The 26,896-nt window shown below is 31.8% G+C and overlaps 2 protein-coding genes across 2 annotated transcripts; one reads left to right on the top strand and one right to left on the bottom strand.

The window, feature by feature from the left end:
• Positions 1 to 2,514: 2,514 nt before the first annotated feature.
• Positions 2,515 to 9,800, top strand: LOC130802956 (probable methyltransferase PMT11). The gene is made up of 9 exons (XM_057667091.1): positions 2,515 to 3,246; positions 5,421 to 5,570; positions 5,669 to 5,939; positions 7,082 to 7,192; positions 7,537 to 7,696; positions 8,217 to 8,474; positions 8,615 to 8,737; positions 8,860 to 8,937; positions 9,262 to 9,800. The coding sequence occupies exons 1-9, from the start codon at positions 2,593 to 2,595 to the stop codon at positions 9,467 to 9,469; spliced, it is 2,013 nt and encodes a 670-aa protein (XP_057523074.1). The 5' UTR covers positions 2,515 to 2,592; the 3' UTR covers positions 9,470 to 9,800.
• A 2,551-nt stretch (positions 9,801 to 12,351) lies between these two features.
• Positions 12,352 to 14,263, bottom strand: LOC130802955 (protein phosphatase 2C 37-like). The gene is made up of 3 exons (XM_057667090.1): positions 13,646 to 14,263; positions 13,215 to 13,538; positions 12,352 to 13,123 (listed from the first exon to the last, which is right to left on the bottom strand). Exons 1-3 carry the CDS (start codon positions 14,081 to 14,083, stop codon positions 12,686 to 12,688), a joined length of 1,200 nt encoding a protein of 399 aa, XP_057523073.1. The 5' UTR covers positions 14,084 to 14,263; the 3' UTR covers positions 12,352 to 12,685.
• Positions 14,264 to 26,896: the final 12,633 nt, after the last annotated feature.

The following is a 26,896-nucleotide window of genomic DNA, read 5'->3' as shown; positions in this document are numbered from 1 at the left end:
ATTTGACTTTTGATGGGTTGAGAATTCAAACAATTTTGGTCATCATTGATAAAATGTTCTATCGGCTAATAATTGTCCAATTTCTATTTTTGGTATGGCTTTTTGACTTTTATACCCTTAGTAGCTTTATTTAATTTTCAATTATACCCCCCATTATCCATACTAATTTTCCTCCTTACGTTAAAAATCCATAATACCACTCTCTTTCCTACCCTTAGGGTCTCACTTATAACTCTCCTTAAAATATATGAAAAGTCAAAATGTGACTCTTAAGGTGAATAGGAGGGAGTATTAAAATACTCCTTTCAATTCATAGAAAAGCATATTTACTTTTTGACACTATTTATTTATTACTTTTAATTTGCATTTTATTCTTGATCTATAAATTAAAATATAGTCAAGTTAGATCTTGTTTGATTCGTTTCAATGCAAAGATTATTAATATTCACTTTTTATAATATTTCGTTATATATAATAAGAGATATTAAACATTGAATAATTGCATTAGATAGTGTGAAAAAATAAATGGCCCGTAAATTGGAGGTAGTATTAATTTTATAGTCAAACAATTTGGTATTCCTTATCTTATGTTTTAGGAATCAAATACTCCTTAATTGACTAATCTATTATTTTAATACTAAATACTAGTTTGACTATTCGTCTCAATTGCTTGTTTGATTTTTATACTAAATACTAGTAATGAAATGATTTATGGTATAAATTTTTTATGAAATGTGTTATATTAGTATTATGGTGATGAATCTTTCATAAAAAAAAGTTTTGTTTATAATTTTTTATTACCACCTAAAAACACATCTTCAAAAAATAATGCATTGGAATGTATTTTGTAAAACTAATGATATAATTGAAGTAAAATAAGTTGATAATCAAACTTGTCAAAAGATTTACATACTAGAACTACACTAACTTTTGATTACCATTGTCACCATTGAATATCGATAATCAAACGAGCCGTAAATAGAAAATATTTTTGGCGCCAAGGAAGTTAACAATCTCGCATCTAGAAAACTATATCATATTCAATTTTATATAAAAATCGTACTAGACTCACTCGTTAAAGTTGTACTAGATAAAACAACGAGGTGGAAAAGGATATGAAAAATTGTTTGATTTCATTTATAATGATCATCGTTTTTCTATTATTTGATCTCATATTATATGTATTTGTTTAATCTACTTATAATTTTTATTTTTTTATTTGGCTTGGTTTTGTTCCGATCACTAAGGTATGAGAAGAGCAATGCATACATTTCACATGAAAAAAACTAGCATCTTTAATTTTAATTAGTAATTACTAACCTCAATTCAGTTTGTCGGCTACATATTAATTAAAAAGCTTTCATAAATTATAATAAAAGTGTAACCAACAAACTGAAAAAATATAAATTTTAAAAATCGATTAAATGGAGTGTTATTAATGCAATACAAACAACTATAAATGAGGCCTAACTACTTTTGTCCATATTCATCATGCCATGTTTAGTGTCGAGTTGGTTGAATTTTTATAAGTTTTAAGAGTTACTATGTAATTAACAATGATAATTAATGTAATTGACTTCATAATCCTACTCTATAACACTCAAGTTATTATAATATAGTGTGTTTCTTGTAGTAGGGTGATAATGCATCAGCAATTTGAAGTTTGAACATTGATCAATCTCATCTTCCTCAAGTTCAAATTTAATTTATATTTTATTATGTTTCACGATTGTCAATTGATCATTTGCAACAATGATAAGATGTTAACTAATAATTAATTAATAAAGTATAATTTAATGATAAAAAATTCTACGTGCAAAATTAATAGAACTCCATATCTCACTACATAAATTGTTAATTTTAGAGGCATGGTCTACACTACAATAAGAGGAAGGTAATATATAGTATAACATCAACCTCCATCATGTACATTCTATCTATCAACACAAATCTAAGATGGGTGCTTAGCAAGTTTAATTAGGTATTAGTTAGATTAAATCAAATTCAATTAGGATAAAATCGTGTTTGATCTATTAACATAAATTTAACTTAAAATCAAATTTGATATTGCTAATTAAATCGTATATCAAATAAACATTCAAGTAGACTTTGGTATACGGCTCAAGACGCGTTCACAAATAAAAAAAATTTACAATTCAACGAGACTTAAGTGTCTCTTTAAAGGGAGTGGGGGAAGAGAATGAGAATTCATAAAAGAAAGTTGTTAGATCTTGTTTATTTTTAAGGAAAGAAAATAGAATATAGTTTTTTAAAATCAAAGTCGTAAAAAATGTTATTTGGAGATATATTTTCTCTATTTTATTGTATTTAACATATTTCACTTTTTACGCAATATAAAATTATATAAAACATTAATATTGTAAGAGTGGATGAACAATTAGACAATTCAAGCTAACCATTTTTTTTAATCTATTGACCGTAATATAAAAATAAATAAGTTAATATCGGTATACCATATAAGATATAACGAGTTTTTAGGAAGGCGATAAGTATATATAAGTCGGTGACTAACCATTTGCCAAACCCTCGTAAACTAACAATTTCGTCCTTCACCCTTTTACTCCTTCCGCCATGAAAGGAGTGCTGAACGATGGTGGCGAGCTTCTCAAATCGCCATATTTTCTCAAGATCTCCATTTTGCTCTTCCTCTCTATCGCCTTCTTTTACATCGGTAAACACTGGTCGGATGTCAATTCTCAGCAACTCCTTTTCTTTACTTCTTCCTACTCTCGTTATCCTCCTTCAATCTCTATCTCCCCTAACTTTAACAAAAATGTTGACGTTTTCTCTCTTATCAACTCCACGTCTCCTCTCTCTTCGGATTTGCTAAAACCTCAGGATTCAAATCCGCCACCGAAAGTGGAGGAAAAACCATTGAAGAAGTTTGGAATTGTTGATGAGAATGGATCAATGACGGATGATTTTGAGATCGGAGAGTTTGAACCTAATGTGGTGGAGGATTTGGGAAATTCGAGTGATTCTAGGGTTGTAGAATCGGAAACTAGAGTTAAAGTTAGGGTTTCGAGGTTTCCGATTTGTGATGATGGTTTTAGAGAGTATATTCCTTGCATGGATAATGAGCAGGCTATAAGAATGTTGCCTTCGACGGAGAAAGGTGAAAATTTTGAACGGCATTGTCCTGAGAAAGGAAAGGATTTGAATTGTTTGGTTCCGGCGCCGAAGAAGTATAAAACTTCGATTCCTTGGCCACAAAGCCGCGACGAGGTTTGGTTTCTTTCACTTCCTAAACTTGGATAATTTACAATGTAATCGTAGTTTGTATAATTCAGCTGCTTTTAGCGATTAAGGTATGAAGATTAGGAAATATTTGTTCGGTAGGTAAGTGTATATTGTAATTCAGCTTGATGACTTATAGATAAAAAACTCAAGCTAAGTACCTTTTTCAGTGATGCCTTTATTGCCTGTTTTTCAAATGGTGTGCTCTAAATGCTGTTTACTTTACGTACAATTGTTAATGAACTACTCCCTATATCCCTAGCACTTTGTTTCGATGGAGAGAAATTGAGAAACCGAGGGTAAGGAAGGGGAGGGATGAAAAATTTTTTGTTTGGATAACAAGTGGGGGAAGGAGGCATTTGAAGCTATATTACTAGATTATTATGAGCGTAAAAATTTGGGATTTCTTTTGTTTGGATAATAACTGGGGAGAGGAATATACGGGGATATTAATGGATAATCATGAGTGTAAAATTTGGGATAGAGATAGGAAAAACTCATATATAGGTATGTTAACTTGATAAAGCTTTATCCCTTACAAGTTGCATACATACTCTTTTTAAATATTCTTGAAATCATTTAATACATTACTGCGCTCTTTCTAACTTCGAAATGATTTTATTTATTAGAAGTAAAATGACATAAATTATGTAATGCATTTTTTCTTTCCTTCCATGCCCTATTTACTATCCTTAATAAATACTATGTTATGTTTCCTTCCCCCTTTCTTTCTCTGTCCTCCTATTCTTTCCCCTTTTTTCCATCTTAAATTGCTATCCTAACAAAGTGTAAATGTTTTGCCGTTTGGTTTGGCTTGGAGATTAAAAATAGTAAGTATAAATATGTGAAACCTTAATCCCAAACAGAAGGGTTCAGCACTTCAGCGGCATAAAACAAGACTAATACTCCCTTTGTCCAAAGATATGTTTCACTTGATATATTTGGTTGCTATGATTGGGACAGAGAAATGTTTACATTTTAAAATAAAAGTGTGAAATAGTTTTGATTGCAACCTTCAGAGGAAAGTGGATATTTTTGAGGTCGCTAGTGGCCTATCAATGAGCAACTTGAAATGTCAGAATGTACCATAGAATGTGTATACGAGCCTATGATTGATTATATTATAGGGAAATAAGTATCAATGACTTAGTGTGCTGTCCTCATGCTTGAAGATGAGAGTAGTAATGAGGGATGGCAAAAGTTTTGGGATGGATTTGAGGTATGGATTAGTTTCTTTTTTCTTCTTTTGGCTTGTGTATGCTTATGGCTTGATAATTATGCAAAATCTGGAATCAAAATGCTTCCAATATTTAATTGTAGCTTCACCTAATAGATAGTGGATGGAATCGTGCAGTTGGCTTATTTTAGTAGCATATAGCAACTCTACCTTTGATCCCTCTGTGCCCCCTCTACTTGCATAAAACAGGAGGGGAAGAAATCTGTATAGTCTATACGAGCTCGTGTTCAGTCCTCTTATCAAACTGGGTTGATGGGGATTTTATTTAGTAAGAAAGTGTTTTCTGGGTTGTATGTGTACTTGCAAGTTGCAACTTAAGATTATTATGCATTTACACAATTACACTAGTGGTCGGATAACAATTTGGAGAGAAAAGAAAGGAAGGGTTGGGGAAGGGAGGAAGGCAAGAGAAATGGAAGGGAAAGTAGCTCTTGTTTGTTTAGGAGGGAAGGGAAGGAAAAGGAAGAGAGATTAGAGTTCTCCTCCAATTTATTCCAACTTTGGAGAGATTGAGTCCTCGACAAAAATCAATCATTGAATCCCTCCAAATTCCTTTCCTCCCATTTTGTCATCCAAACAAGGGATCCTTGATCCCTCCAAATCCCTCCCATTCCTTTCTCTCTTTTTTCTTCTATCCAAACACACCCTTAGTCTGGACTCTAGAAGCACAATTTAGTGGCAATAGATTAGAATTAGTTGTCTAGCTGATTAAAATTCCTTGCCTGCCAGGTCTGTGCAAGAATATCTTTGAGAATACTTTCATGTAATGTTTGCTTGGGTGTCTAATAGATATGTATGTGTCATTATCGATCAATCTTCATTTAATGATGAGAGCTGCTGAAAGTTTACCTCTAATATCCAAAAGTTATTCCGTTCAATGCTCTGATATCTAATACTAATACTGAAGGCATGAATCCCAATGTAGGTATGGTATTTTAATGTTCCTCATACACGTCTTGTTGAAGATAAAGGAGGTCAAAACTGGATGACCCGAGAGGAGGACAAATTTAAGTTTCCTGGAGGTGGTACACAATTCATACATGGTGCAAATCAATATTTGGATCAGATTTCACAGGTGCTTTACATGTGTGCTTCTTGTCATTCACGTAAATCGTAATACAGAGTATCATTGTTTTTCACCTCTGTTAATCTTATTGGATCATGAACATGTAGCTGTTCCCTGAAATTGCATTTGGCAAACATACCCGTGTTGTACTGGATGTTGGATGCGGTGTTGCTAGCTTTGGCGCGTACCTTATGTCACGAAGTGTCATCACTTTGTCAATCGCTCCAAAGGATGTTCATGAGAATCAGATTCAGTTTGCACTTGAGCGAGGAGTGCCGGCAATGGTGGCAGCTTTTGCTACTCACCGCTTACTATATCCAAGTCAGGCTTTTGATATGATACATTGCTCAAGATGCAGAATCAATTGGACTCGTGATGGTAAGCCTTTTCTTCTTAGTACCTTGTGATGCCTAATTGGCCACATCATCCGTTATAATTTATAAATACATTGCTTGTGTAAAATGCTTACTGACTTACAGTTGCATTTGCTCCGTGTAGTCTGGGCCATTCCTCTGGGTATATCCATCTTAACATATTCAATATCATGATCCCAAAACTAATGTGTTCATATTTGTGGGTGATTTTGGATGTGGGAAGTAGAGTAGATCTGGAAGAAATTTAACCAGCCTGAGAGCCGCTTAGAAAGTACAAAAATATTGACTAGTGCGGGGACCTGAAATTATCTACCTTGAAACCAAACAGATGAACCTGTGAGACAGCTGTACTCAAAAGTGATATTTATATAACTAGTCAAACACTTCTCGGCTGGGTGTAATTGTAGTACCCTGTGAGTTAGTGAGAGACAACATAAACCTTTGTCACATTGCTGAGCATGGACCTTTTAATGGTTCGTGTAGCTGACCCCATCTTCTGGGATTGCTATGGCATTGTTGTTGTAGCTGACCCCATCTTAGGACGGATGCTAAGATGTAGGTTTTTTGGAGATCTAAATATTTTCTCTTAGCTTTCAATTAGTAATGGATTGTTGGCAAGATGATCCTGTCCATTATTGTTATATGCTGCTTTGTTCCATTAATTTGCTCCATAAATCAAAATTCATATGGACTTTTTTGGGTCAATGGAGAGGGTATTTTGAAGCTACATGTCAATGTTTTGATGCATGCATCCCTTTTCAATAGAATCACTCAGTGGCTTTACATTTTTATTTGATACATGGATTGCAATCTTGTATATGCTGCAACATTTATGTACTCGCTTTCATGTATCAGCCCATCCTTATATGTAAACATGAGATCCTGGTCGTGTGCAGCTCTGACTTTTTATATGCAATTATGACTCTTGTTGCTGATAAGTTTTCTGGTTGGGGAGGTTTGAACTTTGTAATTTGGTGTTTGATATTAGGTTATGTGAATGTTCACTGCAAAACACTTCCCGAAGATTATGATGCATTCATTTTTGAGAGAAACACTTCCATGTACCATTGCTATGAAATTTGAATGTTTGATACTTATAAATTGCACAGCTAATCTTTATTTCTTTCTGCGATGTATGTGTGACAGATGGAATTCTTCTACTCGAGGTCAATAGATTGCTGCGGGCTGGAGGCTATTTTGTTTGGGCAGCGCAGCCAGTTTATAAGCATGAAGCTATTTTAGAAGAACAATGGAAAGGTATGAGACTCAAGTACGTAGATTGTTTATAGTAATTAAATAATGAGGCTTTCTCTAATATAACTCGAGTTTTATATAATAAGAAACAAGTTTATGTAGATAATGGTTTCCATACGCACACAAGTACGTAGTTGGAATATCCTACACCTATTTATAAAGTAATATCGGCCGACAAATGGATAGCCGTTGACCTAGGCCAAGATATGGAAACATCACATGGATTTCCTAATCTGTTTGATGAAGCTTGAGCTAGTTTGACTTCGTTTTTGCATTTCTTGTTTTGGATGTGGTTTTCATGATCAAGTATAAATAAATTCTTTAGATTACTCCTTTTCTTTTTCCAGAGATGCTTGATCTTACAAATCGTCTTTGCTGGGAGCTGGTGAACAAGGGAGGATATATTGCAATATGGAAAAAGCCCTTGAACAATATTTGTTATCTGAGTCGTGAAGCTAATACTCACCCTCCTCTCTGTGATAAAGATGATGATCCAGATGATGTTTGGTATGTTGTGAGATTGCTAGTTTTTCAGATATTTTTGTGATGTTATTCAGGCAATATCTGCTATTCTGCATAGAAGGATGATGGGGCTGATTGGTTGCTTTGAGAATTAGTAGAACATTGAACCATGACCTCTAAGAAAGAAATATAGGACTCTACCACAAATAATATGTTATATATATTATTTAGTAGCTAAATAACATGTAATTTAGAACTTAGTTTAATTATTTCTAGGTATACATAAAGCTCCACAGCCATCTTTTAAATTTTAGGTCTGGTTGCAGCTTAATGCTTCTTCGTGACCATTGTTAGGACTTGGGACCTCCCAATGAGCTGATACCAAATGATTACTCAAACAAAAGAGAAAAAGGAGTTGAAGGATTACTTTTTCTAGCAGATTCACCAAATCAAAAGTTGCATTCTCTCATTGGCTTCACTTTCTATTTTCTTGTTCTGCACTTGTGTGTAGTTTGGCTCTTATGGGATTCCTTGTAAACAATAGTGTGTTTTAATGTTATAATAGGTATGTGAATCTCAAGCCATGCATCTCTCGTCTTCCTGATAATGGTTATGGTGGAAATGTAACAAACTGGCCAGCAAGATTGCATGCCCCACCTGAGAGGTTGCAGAGTATCCAAATTGATGCCTACATATCTAGGAAAGATCTCTTTAAGGCTGATTTAAAATATTGGAATGAAATTATGGATGTCTATATTCGTGATAGGCATTGGGTGACCATGAAATTCAGAAATGTATTGGACATGAAAGCTGGCTATGGAGGGTAATTTAACTGTCTTATTCTTCTAAGAACGCTGCCTTAGTCTTGGCTGTAATGGATCACAGATTGTTAAGCCTCAATTTGCTTTGCATATCTCATCAAATCTAATCTCTGCAATTCCTTTTTCATGTGATTTTTGGCAGATTTGCCGCTGCTTTGATTGATAACAATATAGATTGTTGGGTTATGAATGTGGTTCCTGTCAGTGGGCCAAACACGCTGCCAGTTATCTATGACCGTGGATTGATTGGGGTCATGCATGACTGGTGTGTATCATCATCACTTTGACAGAAATTTCATTGTCTCATTGATGTCTTATGCCTATCTTAATGAAAAAAGTGTATTATCAATCAATGTATACATAATGACTTGTATTATTCTTTTGCAGGTGTGAACCCTTTGATACTTATCCAAGAACTTATGATCTATTGCATGCCTCTGATCTCTTTGCAATTGAGCGAAAAAGGTATGTTGCATTTTCACCCCCTCTTGCCTCGAATGCTGAATATCACAAGTATTCTTGCTTTCAATGGATTTTTTTAGGTGGTCTAGACTCTAGACTCTTACCTTTCATTTCATTGGTTTTCGTTGACACTAGTAACCACCTATACCAACACCATTTTCTTGATACAAATGAATTTTGCCAAATGAACTTTGTTGACTGTTGCTAATTGTTCTTCTTACACTTATTTTTATTGGCTCTATATCCCTTAATTGGATCAATGCTTCCATATAGAAATCAAAATTGATTTTATTTTGTTTCTACATTGTCGTTTAAATTTTATATCAGGTGCAACGTCTCGAGCATCATGCTTGAGATGGACCGGATGCTAAGGCCAGGTGGGCATGCATTCATTCGTGATACCATCACTGTTATCAAAGAACTTTTAGAAATTGCAAAGGCAATGGGATGGAGAGCAACTATTCATGAGACATCTGACGGACCTTATGCGAGTTATAAGATCTTGGCATGCGATAAACTGCTCTTTCGGAGATAGCCATCATAATAAGTTCAAAATACCTTGTAAATTTTGTTGAAAAAAGGAAGTCGTGTTTAAGGTCATGTTGTCATTTGTGACTTGAGACGCCTTTGAAGATTTGTTGTGGTTTGTCAAGATATCAAATTGGATAACAACTAACAAAAAACCAAGGTAGTGAATTAAAATAGGCAAAAGATTCATTAAATTCATTTACTAGGGTATAGCCGTATAGGAAATATACTTATATTGGGCTATTCTTTGTACTTTGCGAGGGATGAGGACTCCACAAACTGGGGCTTCGCTAAGCAAATGCAAAAATTATTTGCATAATGTCGTACTTCATATTGGATATGAGGGTAATATTGATATGCTAGTATTAGTTATGGAATACATACTAGACTAGAAGAGAGGAAACTAGTATAAATAAGGAAGAAGAGAAATGGGGAAAGCAGGAGAAATATCCTACACACTTAGTGATTTTCATGCGCATGGCCTTGAAGAGTTCAAGCCTCCCGAATGCTTCCGTTCCTATTTGATTGCGAGTATTACAATTCCATCACTTACACTATATTCTATATTATGGAAAAATTAGTCTCTTAGACATAATCTGTAAAACTCTTGTATATTTGAATTTTTTTGTTTAAGTGAAGAGGAGAATTTCAATAGAACAAAGAGTATAGAAGCATGTAAAATGAAATGCTTGAACATTGTCAATGCAATGAAATAAAAGTTGTTGCACAACGAAGTTATAATTATGAAATATCGTTTCTCGGTGAGATGACCTATAATAATTAGTCTAAATACTTATATATTGTATTTATTAAACTATTTAATCCATATTATATATAATATACGTTCATAGACACTACCTCATACAATAATTTTTATCAAATAAATGAGTCTACAAATTTATACTACGTGGCTTGTAGGGTTATGGGCCTACCCAAAAAGTTTGTCCAAACCCAAAAGAATGTTGACTAGACATCATATAAAAAGTCCACATAACCTCATATTTAGGTTGTGGGTCAGACTTGTTTACCAAGCACATATACTTAGGGAGGGGCATTTAGGGTCGGGGGAAAATTTGAAGTAAGTTTAATATAATAATATTTAAAATTAAGTTTTGAAAAATTATAAATTTTCAAACTAAGTATTTAGGACAATGGTTTTGAGTCCTATTGAATTGGTGGCTGAATTTAAGGGTAGTTGAAAAGTTATTAAGAAAAATGATTAATAAATAAAATACATTGTTTTTGGCAGTTGACAGTGATTTTAAAGTTGTTATTTTAATGGTCAAAGCAACGTTATAAACAAAGTTACATATTTGAGAGCTGAAAATCCCTATATGAAAATTGAATTGTCTTCTTCGAAACACTACTTAGGAGTTGGGACATAACATTTTTTTGTTATTTTCTAGTAATTTTTATTGTACCATTTGTCCATGAAAATAACTCAATACTCATCATGTTATTAGTTATGATAAGATAAAATTATGTCCACTATCAAAAATTATTACAAAGGTGACATAAAAACCTTTTAACCGCTAAATCAACTTAAAATTCCAACACAATAACACTATAAATATAAATTATAACCCTGATTAAATCGTTGATATTACGATACAATATGCTCTTGTGCTTATAAAACCTATGCAAAACTTTGGAGCTCTATACTCATACACTTTGAACATTCACCATTTTGTCAACATGGAGCACCGGTAAGCACTATCCAGTACCTATTGTCAAAGAACTAATTCAACCAAAAAATTTAAGTTTATGGTTGAGGCACTAAGATATGTTGTACACTCTAACACACCTTCTTACATAACAGTCCATTGGATTAGAAGTGTGGATTCGCACAAATGCTGAATATTCGACTTAAATGAGAAGTGGTTGAGATTCGAACCTGTGATCTCTTATCACGTTGGCTTTTGATACCATGTCAACGAACCAACTCAACCAATCATACTCTACTCCAGAGTCAAACTAATTACACAATAAAAAAGGAAACTAAATACAAGGCTTAACTAAAGATAACATATTTATATAGTTTCAAAACAATTGAAGTAAATTTAAGAATAATGTATAAACTTAATACTCATGATGTAAAGATCTATGATTTTGAAAATCTATTTATTCTATATATTTGATAAAAATGATCTAAATACTTTTCATATGTTTAGAACATCATTGTGAACACTTAAATTCTAGCATCCACTGCATCGTATAGATTTATCATCTCTTAATATAATACACAATATCTATTTCACACGATAAAAAAATTTCATGTTATACGTTTTTCTCCTAGTTTCAACCTATTTTTTTTCAAAAATCAAGTAAAATAGAGCGAAAAATTTGAGTTTTAGTATAATTTTGAAATTATTATTGATTAATTAATTAACAATCGATCTCCTGAGAAATTATCTTTATGAGAGACATCATACAGGTCTAACCCATTAAAATTTAACACATACTCTTACTCTATATTTTTCTTTATAGGTCAATCCAAATAGAAATGGCCTCTCATAAAAATTTGTGATTAATTTTAATTGAAGTTTAAAATTTTTGTAAATATATAAAGGTTGGGCCAAATCACCGATGAAAATATCATGCAATTTTTTTAGTTTCCTCAATATAAAGCCCCGCGTGAATCTATTTATTTTTTTTATATTTCTATTAATATTTTATATTTAATAAAATGATATACACTTGCATGCAAAAATAAGAGTGAAACAGAACTGAGAAGTGAGAACTATTATCATGATCTAAATACTTGTAGAAGCCCCACGATATTTTCTTTTCCCCACCCCTTTCATCTAAGGAAGAGTCACGATATTTTCTAGAGAATTATTAAAGCCCAGATACTACAGTTAAGGAAAAAATAAAGTAATATTAGGAGAATTAAGTAATTGGCACAATCAGATTAAAATTAAATTTGATACAAATTAATCCCTACGATTTTACTTTATACAATTTGGATTAACCATAACCGTAGAATCCCTCATTCCCTCCTAAATTAATTAAATTCCTTTTTTTCCTATACCATTAATCCATTATGCTACTCTTGCCCTTTCCTCCTTACATAAGGCCAATTCCTTTTGTAACCTTCAATACGAGGAAATTACACCTTTTCCCAACATAATAACATTAAATCAAATTAAATCAAATCAAATTTAAGAAAAAACTAACTAAATTTTAATATCCTAATCCCCTCAATTGATCATCATTTGTTGAATTACCTCCTAAGATCAATTACAACCACACTAACATTATCGGCACTTTGCCTCGCCAAAGCCAACTTCGTCAGCAAAATCGAAGCATCCAAACACGCCTTATCGGAGCTTTCCCTATTTGCCGCTTCTCCCGCCTGGTTCCCGATAGATCGAGGCAGTGATTGCGCTTTCTCGGCGTTAACCAAGCACATTCTAGCCACGGCTGCAGCTGTTTCATTGGATACCACATCCCATAACCCATCACTCGCTAATATCAAACAATCATCTGTAGGTGTTCGATCTGTTTCGGTTACTTCCGGGTCAGGTATCACGTATGGTTTCAGGTAATTGTCTCCAATTGCTCTTGACATGGCTAACATTCCAAGTACTCTTGGACCGTCCCAGTATATCACTCGACCGCCAGCTTTCTCTATCCGGTTCAATTCATCCGGTCTATCTGGCTGCAAAAACCGATTCACAAAATTTATCAGGCTACACATCAATTAGAAATAGAACAGGGGGGAATAAATGTATTTTAAATTGGAAAATTACCTTGTGATCGGAGGATAGAGGGATGGCGACGCCGTTGCGGCAAAGAACGGCGCGAGAATCGCCGCAGTTCGATACAACGATTTTCTCTGGAGTGACGACGGCTACAACGGCGGTAGATCCAACGGCGTCACAACGAGGAGTTTGGAGTTCGCATCGACAGCTTGTAGATGTAGAAGCTCCTAGGTTGTTTGAAATTCGTTCAACTTCTCTATCCATTTTTTTGAAGCTTTGAGACATCGTCTCTCTCCACTCTTCTTTTTCAACTCTTTTCTCGATCTCCTCCTTGATTATTGTATGCATCCTTTCTTTACACTTCATCGCTACCTAAAACCAGAAAAAGTAAATAAATTAAGTCCAAAAGAAAAAATCTCGAATAATCAAACTCAGGAAATTGAAATTTTGAAATACTGGATTATGTTATAAAGTATTACATGAGAGCAGCCATGGCCGTCAAAAACGCCGTAAAAGTGAAAATCTCCATGATTATTGAGCTCATCTTTTTTACAAAACGAAGGACGAATAGAAACGGCGTCTTCCATATCTCTTCTTCGACCACAAACAGAAGTAACACCAAACTTAGGAAAATCATCAACAGAAATTTTTACAGATTTCTCGTTGTTCATCAACAAATCATTTTCAATAACATTTTCACACTCACGCGGCGGTACGATTTGAAATTGATCATCAAACTTCACCTCCTGATCTTCAACTTTCCTCCGCTTAATCCGAAAAGTAGTTTCAGCGATATCAGAAATAATCCTAAGCTTTTTCATCTCCAACCTTCTTCTTCGTGCAGTTCTGGCCACCGGTTCAACCGGTGAAGCCGGTTCATTTTCTCCAACTTTAATACCACAACACATCCCCGCCATTAGAAAAAATCTTCAGAAACGAATGAATAATCTTGATTGAATAGGAGAGAGAAAGAATGGAAGATGAGAGGAAGGAGGAGAAGAGTGGTTTTAAAATGGAGGAAAAATGACGGGCAGAAGAGAGAGAGTGACGGGCTGACCGGGGCAGGGATTGAAATGATCGGAGACGTCCAGATGGAAGGATGTATGGTAAAGAGATGGGGAAGGAGAGCCGTTGGATTAGAGAGGTGAGTGAGAAGAGAAAACCACGTGGAGATACTTTTTGACGGGTGGGTGGTGGGGAATTAGGAACAGAAAAGAGTGCGTGGACCAATAAGAGTATGACATCAGTTGGTTGACTGACTTTAATAATGTGACACGTATGTTGTGCTTTTGTTGTTGCTGATTAGCCGTACTCAAACTTAGCTTTCATTATTCTTCTTACTACTTTGCTTTTGGTGTAATAACACTTGCTCTTAATGCAAAGCAAATGAGGTGTTTGTGGCTTATGGTTGGTAACTGTTAATTAATTAAATTGACTGATTTAGCTAGTTAATTATATAACTGATTTGATTAGCCCAATGTTATGAGCAGCTTGTTTAAAAATAACTTATTTATAAATAATATAATATTCTAATTTTCAGCCAACTAATTTACCAAACATCAGTATTAAATTGTTTAGCCACCCGTCCACCCCACCTTTTATTTTATCAAAATAAGCTTAACTATATAATACGCTATTTTACCAAATACCTACAATATATAATTGAGAAACCATGAGTTAAAACACATAAACCATATAGTGATAGAAAAAAGAGTTTCAATAACTTATTAAATACTTATATTATCATTAATTTATCGATCTACTATAAATCATCCAAACATGTGGTGGGAAATTTTGCATAAACAAACTACATGGAAGTAAAAGAGATGAATTCAAAAAAAAATTATAGTAATCTTATAAAGATAAAGGAAGTGTTCAAATTTACTTTATTTACTCCACGAGTTTCCATTGTTTTTACACTTAGTTCGTCTTAGAAAATTCACTTTTTTTTTCTATATTTAATAGTGAATGGTATTTATATTTTAATTTTTCATTCACACAATTAATTTATATTTTTATAATATGTTAATAGGGTTTTGGTTTATTTGGATTAATTATCATCTTCTTCAAGTTATTGAATTTGATTTTCATCAAGCTCGCCTTTTCTTACGACCTACAATGTAAAAGAAATTATTTTTTCATTTATTATGTAAAAAAAAAAAAGTATGAGCTCATATTGACAGTGTTGGATCGAGTTGATGTTAAAAGGTTTGAATAAGCTAAGCCATGCTCGTGCGAATAAAAAAAGTGTTTGGACAAACATAGTATTGCTCGGGCGATCAAGTACTTTAGAGAGCCAAGATTAAAATTCTAGTTGGGAAACACTAGTTAACTCCCTTCCATTACTAAGTTTTCATTTGCTTTTTAAGCCCCTTTTTAATATTTTTTAATTTTTAATGTATAAGTTAAAATATAGTTAATTGAGAGGAGTATTATTTAATTTTTCCTAGTTTGCAATCTAGTATTTTATCCGTTCTCTAATGTTCTTTTTGCATGGAATATTTTACTTTAAGAAAAGAGAAATATAATTAATGTTTTTGAGACATATTTAGTAGATAAAATATATCCATATGAGATCTCGTTAAATTCGTCTTAAAATATACTTTTTTATTATTCATATTTAGAGATATTCACACTCAAAATTTACTTTGAAAACTATACCAAAATTAGATGACAAGAAAAAAATAAAGGGAGTAATATCAACTTTGAATAGTTTAAATTAATTATACACTACTCAAGATTTTTATAATTTAGTTATTAGTGCATTAAGTATATTATAAACTAAGTAGTAGAACGGAAAGAGTATAAATCTGTTATAAAGTTCATGATCAATTCAAGAACTTCATGTTTGTAATTGTAATGAATTGAATCTTGTTATATGGAGTATCATTCATAAATGTTCTATTTGACTTTTAACGTTATTTATCAATCACATTTAAGTAATATTGTATTCTTAATTTTTAAGCTATAATATAGTAATGTAAAATTTTATTTGTAGGCCTTTTCATCTTTCCCGTATAGCTACGTCTTCGTATCTTTCTCGAGCCGAGGAACTCCTTTGGCCGCGCTCTCCTCTATGAGTATGAGCTGCCGCCATCCTTCCCTCCCCAGACCCTGTCCATAGTTTTTTCTATGAGCGGAATATACTAGATTGGATGATGATGATGAGTTACCGATATACCCCTTTGTTCCTTTGAGTTTGCACCCTAAAACTCAAAACGCTCTTACATATTTGAGTTTTAAGGTGCAAACTCAAAGGGACAGAGAGCCTATAAACTTATTATAAATTTTAATTATACCCAATTAAAAATATAAACGATAGAAATAAAACATTGACAATTATGTCCGGTCAAATGAAACACGTAATGAACAAAAGGGAGTATTTCTGTCAAGGACTGAAGCCCTGAACAATCAACACTCTGTTATCAACAACATCTTGTAAGCCACTAATGATAATGAACTGCTAAGTTTCAGGATTGTTATCTAGGATTGTTATCTAGGATTGTAATGCTCCGGTTTGAGATTTTTAAAAGGATTGATAGACTACTTATATCAACAAGATGCATTTTCTTTTCATAGGAGCCCATTTGCTAATAACTTCACAGTTAAGCGTGCTTGGTGGAGAGTAATCTTAGGATGGGTAATCTTTGGGGAAATTTTACTGGGTGCGTACGAGTGAGGCAAAAGTGCGCTGGAAAGACTTGTGTTGATTTGTGGAGCCAGTCTACAGTCTCCATGAGTAGTCACCGACGGTGCGAGGGCTAGGGTGTTACAAATGGTATCAAAGCAAGCCTGCGAGCGTGGTTGATTGTGTGTTCAGTACACCTAGCGGAGGAAAAGATCCTGAAACTATGGTCCAACGAGGACGATGTATTCCTAAGTGACGGTGAGTGTGATATCCTGGATTGAGATTTGAAAATGATTGATAGACTATTCATATCAATAAGATGCATCTTCTTTTCATAGGACCCCATTTGCTAAGAATTCCACAGTTAAGCGTGCTTGGTGGTGAGTAATCTTAGGATAGGTGACCTATTAGGAAGTTTTCCTTGGTGCGCACGAGTGAGGCCAAAGTGCGCTGGAAAGGCTTGTGTTGGTTTGTGGGGCCAATCTACAGTCTCCACGAGTAGTCACCGACGATCCGAAGGCTAGGGTGTTACATTGTTATCTAGTATGCCTTAGAAACTTTAACCAGCACAAGTAACAAACGAGGGCCGGAGATGAGTTCTCCGAGGATCTCCTTCGATAGTAAAGTTAGCAAGTCTTCATGAGCTTTCAGCTTAAGGTGGCCAGACCTTTAACAAAGTCATGGTATTTTTCTCAAGAGGCTGGGGTTTCTGAGGCGATCATCGTTTATCTTCATTCTTCATCCGTAAAAAAGCACTCCCAATGGTGGGAAAATTCTCTATAAATGAAAACTTTTTTGTGGATTTTTGTATTCCATTAGTGAGAAAAGTAAAAGAAAATTGCAAATGTTTTTTAAAAAAATCTCAATGAGAGAAAATTTTCCACAATCCAAAATAAATAGAAGTTTGACACTTGTCCTAATAACATTTTTTATTTTTGTATATAGGTTTTTTTATTTTATGCATTTATCAAAAAATATATACAAATATATCAATGGTCATGAAATTTTATGCTTTATAATTAGAGATCCATTTTGCTATATTTAAACGTATTTAAAAAAATTATTTTTAAAAAAAATTCTATATAAATTAGTGTTTAGAAAGTGGTGAGAAAATTTTTTTGTTTTCACATTAATGAGATAACTCTTCTATGTAAAAAATTTCCACATAAAAATATGATGTGAATGAGAAAGAAAGTGTTTAGAGAGATTGGTAAGGAAATTTTTTACCCTCACCAATGAGAGTGCTCTACGAGAGGCAACAATAGTCTTCCTCTCCTGGGGGCGCTACATAAGTGCTTAGATATATACCAAGATTAATTAATCTCAGTGACATAACGCTGGAATTATAACTATTTTCTAGACGCGTATAGAAAGAATTTTTTTATTGATTTTTATATTACATGAACAAAGTTAATTTGTTATTACACTAGATTTGTAACATTGTTTGGGCAACTAGGTTAGGGTCATTTAAAATAAGTCAACTTTAATCCATTATGTGTATATTCTAATTGGTCATTAGATATTTGTTTTTCATTTTTGAAGATTTTTTCATTTCATATCATTTATGTTTGATATTTAGAGCAATATTTTATTCATTAATTTAGAAAAAGAAAGATGGGATAGTAGTCTTGTCACTTGTGTTGTGGTAGAAGGATTGTTCAACTTAACAGCAAGGCGAAAGGGTGGATACAAGAAAATTACGGAAAACTCGCAGCAAGCAACAGCTGGTGCATACACGAAAGGATACCGCCCCTTTCTTAAATGTGGGCCCATTTCTTAGTGTCTGTTAACAATTGACACATAGAGACGCATTAGACATATGAGTTAAATAGTCTAATTAATACAACTTAAAGAGATAATAAAAATATGGGCTTCTTGTTTTGAAGTTGTCTCTTTATATAACAGTTATTGACGCTATTCGTCATTCAAGCTTTTATTGCGGTTAATACATAAGAAAGAATTTAGTCAAGTGAGATATTGTTTGAATCATCTAATCGCATACTTTCATTTAATTAACTTTTTATATTTTTAAGATGTGTATAAATAAATAAATAAATGATCAAATAACATACTCCAATTCATTTGAGTTATCCCATTTAGTTTTGACATACTATCTAATGCACTAATCCAATTCTAAATATCTTTAATTGTGCATAATTAAAAATTATAAAAATTTGATATTAATAAAATTTACATTGAGACGAATCAAACAAGATCCCACATCACTATATTTTGATGTCTAGATTAAGAATAAAATACAAATTAAAAGTGATCGATGAATAGTGTCAAAAAACTAAATGGGACAACTCAAATATATCGGAGAGAGTATTAAATTGTGTAAAAAGTCAAATATAATAACTATAGTGGAACGAGGAAGTAAAAAATAAGATTATGTACTAGAGTTAAGAAATATGTGGTTAGGAGAAAAAAATAAATTAATGTGTGAATAATAATTAAAAATATATATAAGGAATAGTTTTACCGAAATATCCATGTTATACGTAGGTTAAATAGAGTATTTTAATTCTCTAATACTTAAACACAGAAATGAATTAAATTGGAACAGACTAAAAGTGTGACAAAAGTAATAGAGAAGAAACTTTATTTTATTTAGACTTCTTTCGTTTAGTTCCTTCACTGATCACTTAAACACGTGTACCCTTCACATGACGTGGCAATCAAGCCGCATATTTTATACCTTCTCTGGTCCATAACTCCATATAATTGGATTAAATTAATTTTTACAATATTTATTATTCCATGATAAAATGATAATTTATATATTTTGACTATTATACGAGAAAAAAATAGTTTTGTAAAATCTTGTTATACTTATCTCGTCACATGTTTTCATAAATTAAATTTTTATAATTTTTAGTTATGTATAATTCTAGACATAAACAATTAGACAAACACAATAAATTGCATATAAATTGTTTTGGTGCAAGTATAATTAGACGGAGGAAGTATTTTCTTATTTCTGCATTTCAATATTACCGCTACTAGCTTACCACACTACCTCTCCATCTTCTTTGAGAATATAGAGTATTTTTTTTTGGTATGAGGTGGTGTATATGAAGGATGACAGACAAGTAAATTTACACCAAAATTTGCTTTACATTGTCTAAATATAAGTGGATATGACTATATGATTATAAATTTAGTGAGTTTCTGAATAAATATGAATTATTAGTCATAATGGTGTAGGTGAGGTGAGGGATATGAAAAATTACATAGTCGATAGAAAATTATAAATGGTAAAATACACCTCGAAAATTTTGGTTAAATTTTAACCACTTATCAAAAGTTTATAATCATAGGTTTGTAGTTCATAATATAGACTATATAATCCTTAATCCACGTTGACACTAAATAAATAAATTTAAATTAATTGGGCATCTCAACTTGCCCTTTAAAAAGGCAACAATCCCCCATAGTTAAACTTAAGTTGTTAAATTAGGTTGGACTTATTATAAATATCAGTATATTAACGGGGGGACACAAGTGCACACACTTCATTAGCGAAGGAGATATATACCATCGCAAAACCATATGGCAATGGAAAGAAGGTCTCTAATAGCTTATAAAGCGTGCACGTCATTTTCAATTTATCGATGTGGGATAACTCATCCCAACATAAGTTGTTTAAAAATTATAATTTATTAATATACATAATATAAGTTGACGTAGCAATTGAAATTTTTATAAAAGAATAATTTTAAATTTTTAAAGAAAAGATTAATTATTCCTCCATTGTTCATAAACTTGATATCTTGTCGTTTTCATGCGTATAGTAATTTGCAGCTGTATTTGTGTTACGTGTCTAGTGTAGAGTTGCTAGGAGCATAATTAAATTAATATTTTATTCACGCGAATATTGTGTTAATCAAGCTACTTTGATCATTCATTCATTCCACTCCACAAGCCTAGAAAAATTGAATAAAGAAAAAGAAACATGTTTAGATTAGATTACCTGTAAGTTGTCGACACATGTTTAGGTTTAGATTTTTTTATTTTTTTGATTTGGATTAAAACTTGAATTAATTATGTGCTAATAGTGCTTTCTCAATTTGATAATACCAATTTTTGTGAGAGACTGTATCTTTCGAAGATCATCTCTAATTGAATCGGGCTATTATATATTTTTAAAATATTGTAAGTAGGCCTTAAGGATACGATAACTAAGCATAAAAGATAATGTAAGTAGGCATTAAGAATACGGTAAGTATGTATTAATCTTTAATGGGTTAAGCTTTAGATATGTCTCTCAAAAAGACAATCTTTCAAGAGACTAGTTGATTTCATAATACTCTCATTATTTTAGCTTAACATAAGTATTAAGAAAATATTTTCTTAATAGATAAATAATATTATTGTCCTTAAATAATGACGAAAGCAATGTTGGTTTCTAGCACAAGTCGGATAGCTGACCGCCTAAGGCCCCTATAAATTAAGGGCCTCGAATATTAAATAGTGTTATTCGATCAGACTCAATTTTGAGCTAATGTTTTTTAAGTAATTTATTTGTAACGTTTTTATATTTGAAATAATTTTAGAGTATTGTGACAATACATGCATTTTGTCTTGAATTATATATCTTGAAGTGGAAAATTTTTATCTTTTGATACAATGAAAGGCCTTAATTAGAAAGACATTGAAATAATATATAGGGCTCCAAAATTCTTGCTCCACCCTAGATAAAAGTGTAACAGTTAATGAGATATACAGTACAAATAAAATATAAGTAGATAGGGAAATTTATTAGTTATTTTATGACATACATATAATAAGGTGGCAAGTATTGGGAAAGAATGAAAAAATAGTATAACTATTATTATGGAAGGAACAAAATACTGAAATAGTATATGATAACGAAGGTCACTCAATTATGACATTCCAAAGATAAGAGAATAGTCCATATATATGTATATTTGTATCATTCTTCATACTCAATTGTCAAATATCAAATTATTACATAATTATTATATAAATGATACAATTTATTGAAAACATTTTAATTTGTATACATTTATTTAAAAATAATATTTTTTTATGTATCTATACGAAAATCTTCGTACATTTGCATGTGTAGGACTTAAATTTAAGTACTAATGTTGCTTAAAAAGATGGGAATTAAAAAAGTCCTAACTTGGATTGACCTACAAGGAAAGAGGGTCCGGGAAAATGACACGTGACAGCTGAGGTAATATGTGGGACTCAAAAAAAAAGATCACCCAAATCCTAAATGGACCTAACATTAAATTAACGTCTTCCTCTTGTAATCCAACACGTATAGGCTTGGTCTATCAACTAATTATTAGTATAATTTTATCTTTACCTTTTATATATTGAACTTTTAAGATTGTCTCTAATTACTTTTCAAACCTTCAATATCTAACATCTCTCTAAAAACGTTCTACGAACACTCATTGAACTAAAACAAGCTAAAACTAAATATTAAATTACAATGACCAACGAAAATGAGCATCAATATGATTGCGGCATCAACATTATTGTGTTAAAATTTGATACATGTTAACTCTTTTGGCTATAACTTTAAATAGGAAAATCATATAATTGCAATGTTCGCAGCATTAGAACCTAGACTTCAAGATTTTTCCAATGATATATTATATGTCCAATTCCGTTATCAAGCGAGAAATAAAGATCGTTTAAAGTTTGTGCTGAAATTTGATATATGTTCAATCTTTTAGGCATAACTTTTTATATAAAAATGCTAGGTTTGTGTCATTAGAAACTAGACTTCAAGAGCTTTCCAATGACATATTATACGCCCAATTCCAACTACTGATAAACAAATGACGACCATTTAAAGTTTGCAAGGATTTTTAACATCTAGTCGCGCGACCGGACCGACAGAATATTAGAAATCACTACAAACTTTAAACGATCGTTATTTCTTGCTCAGTTGTCAAAAGTTGGCATATAATATGTCGTTGGAAAGCTCTTGAAGTCTAGTTTCTAATGCTGTAAACCTTTTATTAATAAAATTTTTCTATAAAAAGTTACGCCCAAAAGATTGATCATATATCAAATTTTAGCACAAACAAATTTTAAACGATCATCATTTCTCGCTCGGTTATAAAAATTGGGCATGTAATACATCATTGGAAAGATCTTGAAGTCTAGGTCCTAATGCTGCAAATATTGAAGTAATGCAATTTTTCTATCAAAAGTTTTGGCCAAAAGAGTGATTATGTATCAAATTTCAACACAAAACGTGTAATTAGGTTTATTTTTCCGATTTTAAAAACTTGTTTTCTTTTTTAAAATTAATATTGTTTATTTTAATTTAATTATAATTAAAAATATATTTAAGGGCATTTTAGTCGTTTTATTAAAAAAAGGTGGTATGATATAATAAAAAGGGTTGTAAAGTTTAAGGATTGGGTCATAGGTTCTCGAATGAAACAATATCAGTGTAAGATGCGCTCTATTCAACATTGAATATTCTAATTAACATACAGATTATTAACATTTGAGTTTCTTATTATGAAAGCATTTCACCGAAAATGTATTCTCTTATAAAAGTAGCTCATATGATTTAATTAAATAGAAGCATAACTGGACTTTTTGAATAGTGATATCATATGAGGGTGTTTGGCAATCGACAATAGCTGGTGGCTAATAGCTAATTACAATGATTGATTTGATTAACTAATTTTATTAACTGATTTGGCCAGCTGATTTTAAACCCGCTGCTATGAGCATCTTGTTTAAAAACACCAAACATTAGCATTGACTGATTTGACCACGTAGCTCTCTACTTGTATATAAACTAAAATTGTCCAATAAGCTATTTTTGACAAACTCCTATCTACATAGGCTATTTAGGGATTAATTATAATTTATGTACTTTCTCTGTAATTATATGTATGCTACATTATTGTCATTAGCACTATTTATCATTTAATTTTATTTTATATATTGTGATTTGCAACTCATGTGTAAGAAATATTATAAGTAAGTGAAATATTATTTGAAATGCTCAAATCACATATTCTTTTATATTAACTTTTAATACTCCCTCCTATTCACCTTAAGAGTCCCATTTGACTTTTCACGGATTTTAAAGAGAGTCAAAAGTGGGACCCTTAGGATAGGAAAGAGAGTGGTATTATGGGCTTTTTAATGTAAGGGAGGAAAATTAGTATGGGTAATGGAGACTATAATTGAAAATAAGATAAAGTTACTAAGGGCATAAAAGTCAAAAACCCATACCAAAAATAGAAAAGGGACAATTAAGGTGACTTGACTATAAAAGAAAATGGGACACATAAGCTGAATAGGAGGGAGTAATTTTTAGTTAAAACATAATGAAGTTAAATTTGTTTGATTTGTGACAAATCAAAGATTATTACATTAATTTTTATTATTTTAATATGTTAAATAAAATTAATTAAAGCTTGAATAACATGAGTCAGACACCTAATTCATGATTCCATCAATTGATAGGGCACAAAAGTAATGTTACATCAACGTCTGAATTAATGCTGTCTGTTTCTTACCCGAAACGTTTTGGTTCGTTAAGCACCTGTCTCTTTCTTATTGTTAGCGTTTCGGTTCGTCAAACACCATTTACTGTTTAACACCCTAAGAGATGCAAATTATATATAACACAAATGAAGGATTCATCAACATTATAAAGTAATTCTATATCAACCCTATTTTATCTCCGTAATACCAAATCACAATTTAATAAAGTAATATTTTGTATTTTTGTAAATTCAAAAAATGAACAAACAACGCCTCTTCTAAAAGACCGTCTTTATAAGAGACGACTCTTCAGGCCTAAGAAAAACTGATGCGCGCGTTTGAGCCTATTTGAAGTTGGAGTTATAATCTATTGAAGTTGGTGTTATAACCTATTATAGTTGGTATTTGGAGTTGGTTTTATAACCTATTAAAGTTAGTATTACCTATTTGGAGATACTAATTTTAATAGGTTATAATACCAATTTCAATAGGTTATAACACAAACTCCAAATAAGATTATACAACACGCATTTTTTTGGTAGTTGTTTTTTTAAGTAATAATGGGCCGATCCATTTGAGACGCGTCTCTTATAAAGACGGTCTCAAGTAAGAATTTGCGATAAACAAATACACTTATGAAGGAGAGTAGCTTTGGAATAAGTGCTTCTCTCTTACTGTTGGGCTCATTTAGCCCTTGGGCCTAGTGTCCAAGAAGGCCACATGTTTATTAGCTATATGGGCTTTCACTGGCGTGTTATATATGTGGAAGTGTTTTGCTAACATTTTTGGAAAAAATGAAATGAATATGCTTATTATAAAAAAAATTTCAAAATAAGCTTGGGAAAATTTTAGTTCTAAAAATAAGCGTATTCATGTCGAGTCTAAAGTCAAGTATATTTGCTGTTAGTAACAGCAAACAAAAAAGCTAGTTAAAAAAGTCAAAATGCTTTGTTCGTTGTTACTAACAACAAACAAAGAAGTTAGTTAAAAAAGTCAAAATGCTTTGTTCGCTGTTAGTAGCAATGAACAAAAGCGAGACCATGTCATAGCGTTGTAACGACAAAAAAAAAATAAAACAAAGTTTGTTGGCCCTTAGTTTTTCATATTTTGTCGCTTCCAACGCTATACATTGTCCATATTTTGTTCGCTGTTAGTAAAAATGAATAAAGAATTTTGACTTTTTTGATCAATTTATTTTTTCGTTGTTAGTAACTGCGAACATATCTAACCTCAACTTTGGCAAGGAGACGCTTATTTTGGAAAATATCATTTTGATAAATAGCTTATTTGTTTTTAATTTTTCACATTTATTCGCAACTCGTCTTATATCAGACCATTTTACTATAAGACGAGCCTATATAATTAGTCTATTTCTCTAATTTATCACTTTAAAATTGTATTGATCAATACACTAAATATATCGATAGACACGATAGTCTCATTATGTGACTGTTTCATTTTAAAATTTGTTTTATACGAGATAGCATTGAAGGTAAATGTTTACATAAATTCTTCTATAAGACCGATCACCATAAGAAGATCCATAAAATATTCGATTTTCTAATTGATCACCTCTTAAGAATATAAAAATTGATCACTACTATAAATGATCACTTTAAAACTGCAAATTATCACTTTTAAATAATAAGTGTTTATTGAGTTAGTCCAATAAAAATGGTCTTACCGTGAGACAGTGTCATTTGAGATTTGGTGTTCAACCTTTTTCACTCTCCAATTATTTTGTCACACTAATTTTACACTCTTTCTTCTTTGGCAATAAGTCTACTATTGTTTTAAAATCTTATCCACAAATTTATTCAATTTCTCCATTTTGACTATTCAATTTAATCATTAATTTATTTTTAATCAAGTTATTCAACACTATTTCTTTTTTTATTAAATTTCACTGATATTACAACAAGTTCAATATGAAAAAATCAAAGAAAGACGGGAGCATGTCTCATTAGAAGGTGTAAAGACACCCACAATGCAATGACAAACATCACATTTCATTTTTATTTTATTTTATTTTGTTATAAGATACGTTGTGGCTTCAAGGGGAGGGTCGAGTTCTTAAGGAAAATGATTAACGAGAATCGAACTCAAAATCTAACATGCCTGTATTTCTGAATCACATAAAATATAACATGTACACTTGTTAGTTGTTACATGCATCTAAATTCACCCCATGTGTAAACTTGTATTCCAGTGTGCATTTATATAACTCTTCTTAAAACCCATATATAGTTCATCAGTTTCACTTGGTTAAGAAAAAAGTCAGGTTCTACTTAAAATTAGCTGGTTTTTCAGCAAAAAATATTTTTACTGCAAGTAATTATCTTTTTATTACTGATACACTTCCTTTTTTTTCACTTTTCAGCGTTGTTTTAGGCTTTATTTTGGAGTAATTTTCATTCTTGTCAACTCATTATTCCTTCTATACCTAAGACATTTCAACACTTTTGATCTAATTTTAACTCTTTAATTTTACTATATTTTTTATTTTATGTAATAATAGCATTAATTTTTTTTTTTATTTTATCCATATATTTTCTTTGTTAATTTTATTCACATAGTTTAATTATTTCAACTACATTTACTTAAT

The sequence above is a fragment of the Amaranthus tricolor genome, chromosome 16 (assembly GCF_026212465.1).
Source record: "Amaranthus tricolor cultivar Red isolate AtriRed21 chromosome 16, ASM2621246v1, whole genome shotgun sequence".
Lineage (NCBI taxonomy): Eukaryota > Viridiplantae > Streptophyta > Magnoliopsida > Caryophyllales > Amaranthaceae > Amaranthus > Amaranthus tricolor.
The sequence above is the reverse complement of the archived record's forward strand: the minus strand, read 5'-3'. Positions and strand labels throughout refer to the sequence as shown.